Source organism: Sphaeroforma arctica, assembly GCF_001186125.1.
Source record: "Sphaeroforma arctica JP610 unplaced genomic scaffold supercont1.109, whole genome shotgun sequence".
Lineage (NCBI taxonomy): Eukaryota > Ichthyosporea > Ichthyophonida > Sphaeroforma > Sphaeroforma arctica.
This window is the reverse complement of record NW_014040449.1, coordinates 134,552-139,189: the sequence shown is the minus strand read 5'-3', so window position 1 is coordinate 139,189 and position 4,638 is coordinate 134,552. Positions and strand designations below refer to the sequence as shown.

General features: G+C 39.0%; 1 protein-coding gene across 1 annotated transcript in view; it reads right to left on the bottom strand.

The window, feature by feature from the left end:
• Positions 1-1,225: 1,225 nt before the first annotated feature.
• The window catches only part of SARC_02442 (hypothetical protein), a gene marked incomplete at both ends in the record, with an annotated part of 6,665 nt that continues 3,252 nt past the window's right edge, over positions 1,226-4,638 (bottom strand). Inside the window, 2 exons of the mRNA XM_014303811.1 lie at positions 1,226-1,386; positions 2,410-2,528. Coding sequence (XP_014159286.1) covers positions 1,226-1,386; positions 2,410-2,528 — 280 coding nt within the window. The remainder of the gene's footprint in view (positions 1,387-2,409; positions 2,529-4,638) is intronic.

The window sequence follows — 4,638 nt, the reverse complement described above, 5'->3', positions numbered from 1 at the left end:
TACATATATACACATATCTATATATCTATATAGATATAGATATAGATATAGATAGATATATAGATATATAGATATAAATATATATATCTGAATATATATCTGGAAGCACCCGAACACACCGAGAATGCTTGTCAATGAGTACATGCACAAACAATATGAATGGTTTTGGGTGTGCATATACCTCAGTGAATCTGTTGCCATATCCGTTGCGGTCAAATTTCATCTTTCGCAAAACCACATTATACGCATCCAGTTCAACCGCATGTTCTGCGCATTGAGAAAACATAAAAAATCAGGAAAGTAAAGGACGGATTATATCCAATTTGTGGGGTTATTGGCGGTGTATATTGTTTTAGGGTCCTAAGTTCCGAACACTTCGAAGAGTATTTGGTTGAATTGAATTTTGCATAGCCGGCAAGTAGTATGAAATTCTGAAATAAGGTCTTCCTCATTCAAAATGAATGCAAGCACAGCATATAAATACAAATTCTAGATAACGACAACAAAAAAAAAAACCAACGGACGAAATGAATTATAGCATATATTTCTACAAAGATATGCTACAATTTTAACGTATATGAAAGAATAGACAGTACATACAAACATACACATCCCTATACATACATACATAGATACATATATATATTATATATATTATATATATATACGTATATGTATATTTATAAATATATATATATATAAATATGTTTAAGTATATATATATATATATATATATTATAAATACATGTATTATATGTACAGACACAGACACAGACACAGACACAGACACAGGCACACACACACACATACATATATATAAATATATAGTCTATATATAGATAAATATACCTCATCTCTACCTAGTTATGATACATGCACTAACGTGATTAAAGTTCCATGGCAGATACATGCGCACGCATTGGTGTAATCGATTCCACTCTACGCGCAAGAAGAATCGTCGACACATATCCGTGCGTACATTTGCGACGGAATGATATATTTCACATACCTATACACAGCCACATCTGTCCAACTGTCTACATAAGGTATACTAGTGAGCGTCGGTGGATCCAATTATCCTTCTATACATGGAGAAGTCTGTAAGATATCTCCTTCTACACATACGTCTTATCTTCCGATACTTATTCGCATACACAAGTCTGTAACTACATTGGAATGGTCCAAACACACTGAAGTCGTGATCACAGATCTCCGATGGACTCACTTGAGCAATTCCGAACAGCAAAATTCTCCAAACTGATGCTATTAAGAAGCGAAGCTCCATAAAGCACATCTGCGTACAGTAAAGGCAGCTTCAGAGCAGTAGATGTGTTGAAGCCACACGTCACACTAAGGTTTTCTCTGCACCCGACGATACTGACGGTACTGTCGGAAGTAAAATGAGTAAAATCTATTAATAAAACAAAAAGGGATATATTGAAGTCACACGCCACACGAAGGATTCCCCGCACCCGACGATGGGAACAGCACTTCTGGGAGTAGAAGTGGGAGTAGAAGAGTAAAATCTATTAATAGAACAACAAGGGATATATTGAAGTCACACGCCACACGAAGGATTCCCCGCACCCGACGATGGGAACAGCACTTCTGGGAGTAGAAGTGGGAGTAGAGGAGCAAAATCTATTAATAGAACAACAAGGGATATATTGAAGTCACACGCCAAACCAGAGAACAGCACCTTTGGGAGTAGAAGAGTAAAATCTGTACAAACGCAGTAGATGTATTGAAGCGTCACGCCCCACTGAGATACCTCCTGCAAACAACCATACTAACGTTGTTTATGGGACAACAGAGTGCATTCTTTTAATAGATATAGAGCACATTCGTATTCTATTGATCGATAGACTATTAGTAGATATAGACACATCCGTATTCTATTAGTAGATATAGAGCACATCCGTATTCTATTAGTAGATATAGAGCACATCCGCATTCTATTAGTCGATATAGAGCACATTCGTATTCTATTAGTAGATATAGAGCACATCCGTATTCTATTAGTAGATATAGAGCACATCCGTATTCTATTAGTAGATATAGAGCACATCCGTATTCTATTAGTAGATATAGAGCATATCCGTATTCTATTAGTAGATATAGAGCACATTCGTATTCTATTAATATATATAGAGCACATCCGTACAAGGCACAGGTGGCTTGTCCCTAATGCGTGTATCACAACCACACGCCATCTGGAATAACTCCCTGCGCCCGACGATACTAACAACACTTTCGGGAGTAGCAGAGCAATATTTATAAATAGACACAGACAACGCCTTAATACGGCACAGGTGGACTGACCCCAATAGATATACTACAGCCACACGACATCCTGGATAACTCCCTAACATTCCCCGTGAGTCACCCCTCACTATCCCAAGGCCATACCTGAGCGACTGGTCTACCAGGCCTGACACCACAGAACCCATGACCACCACATCCTCCCACAGCAGTACGGTACTATCAACGGTCGCAGCATTCACAGCGTCTTGTAGCTGTCCATAGCACTGCCGTGGCGTTAGGATGTTCGGTATTCACTTAATCATCCGTTCAGTGTGCATGCGTGCATGTAGTATATCTGACACCGATTGCTTGAGTCATATGAGTGTCTATAGGTTCTGACGAGACGTTGTATCTAGCAGAGCATTGATTCTAACTTTTTTGCTAACTGTTTCTTAATCTGTGATTGAAGGTATGAATGAATGTATGTATGTGCGTGTATTGTATTTGTGTTATACTTTCTCACGAAATCATGGGAGTATCTATAGGTTCTAGAAATCGTTGGTCGTAGCACATTTTTCGAGATATCAAATCGAGCATATTTCTGAGTATGTATGTGTGCAAGTATGTATGTATAAATTTATGAGCGTTTGTGGCGGTATAAGATAACATACAAATAATAAAAGCGATTATTTAGATCTCTGTGTACGTACGTACGTACGTATGCCCGTGTATGGTATACTATGTTACACTCGCAGATCGTACACAAATATCCGTACGTTCTAAAGAACGGATTAGACATCCTTAGAACTATTGTAGTGACTATTCCCATGCACGTGTATTAAATTTCAGATTTCAATTGCCCGAGTCCTACTGCTAACTCTACAAGTCTCGAGAACGTTGCAGCTGTCCATAACACAGTTATAGTGTTATTTTATACAGTACATCGGCGTGTTTGTGTGCATGCATATATATGATTGCGTTTATTTACCTACAGGCATTCGGTTGATGTCAACGAACACAAACGTTCTAGAGCACGTGGTAGCGGTGCTACATAGATGTAACGCTAAGATACGTCTGTGTGTACGTATGTGTGTACGCGTGTTGTATTTTAAGTTCCCACATCAGTACACGCCGTTGTGTATGTGTGTGTGTGTATGTGTGTGCGTATGTGTGCGTATGTGTATGTGTGTGTATGTGTGAGTGTATATGTGTGTGAGAATGTGTGCGTATATGTATATATATATATATATATATGTGTGTGTATGTATGCGTGTATGTGTATATGTGTGTATGTGTGTTTATGTGCGTGTATGTATGTGTATGTGTATGTGTATATATGTGTGTGCGAGTATGTGTGAGTATGTGTGTGTGTATGCGTGTGTGTGTATGTGTGTGTGTATGCGTGTGTGTGTATGTGTGTGTGTATGCGTGTGTGTGTATGTGTGTGTGTATGTGTGTGTACATGTATGTGTGTGCATGTGTGCGTGTGTGTGTGTATGTGTGTGTGTATGCGTGTGTATGTACTTGCGTATGTGCTTGTGTATGTGCATGAGAGATATATTCGCCCTGCGATTACTTCATCCGTTTTATGTCCACACATCTTGGAGCGCACTGTAGTTTCCCATACCGTTGTCGCTGTCTAACTACACATCTGCATAATCCATAGACTAGTGTATCTACTGCATGCACACATCGACTACTAGACTCATGCTGTGTGTACGTCCGTGTGTGTTGATGTGTGATGTCTGTATATGCGCGTTCCCGCTATGTATATAGCTATAGATGTGTATAAATGTTCGTGCGTAGAGGTAGATCGATGTGGCCATACTATATCCGTTCGTGTATGTTGCTGCATATTGCTGTGTGTGCTTGTACCTTGTGCATGTTACGTTGTTTAGGCGTCTGGAATAGTGCCGGTAGGCGTACATTGTGTGCGTGTATGTGTCTATTGGTGAGAATATGCTTGCATCTGGCGTGGCCGTAGTTAGATATTATTAATTTGTGGCGGAAAATAACATGTGCAAATGCGCAAATTCGACCGCGTACGTGTGTATAGTCACATTTATATATGTCTTCAAGCACGGATGGGAAAGTGTGCATGTGCGATACAAGACATTCGAATAATGCGAGCTTCAATAGCAGTATAATGTACTTCTGAGTTTATAGGCAAGAAACATAAACTGATCAAACCTTTAGACATGCGTGTAAGAATACACATGTGTGTGTCGAAAAACGATTCATTGATGTAGCGAAACTTTTATAGATATGAGTATATCAATAGAGTATACAGCGGATAATATATGTGTGTGGGATGAACGGTTAGGCGTTATCTCAGAATTACCTTCCTGTACATATATAATGTATAATGAATGCTCAATACATACACACACACAC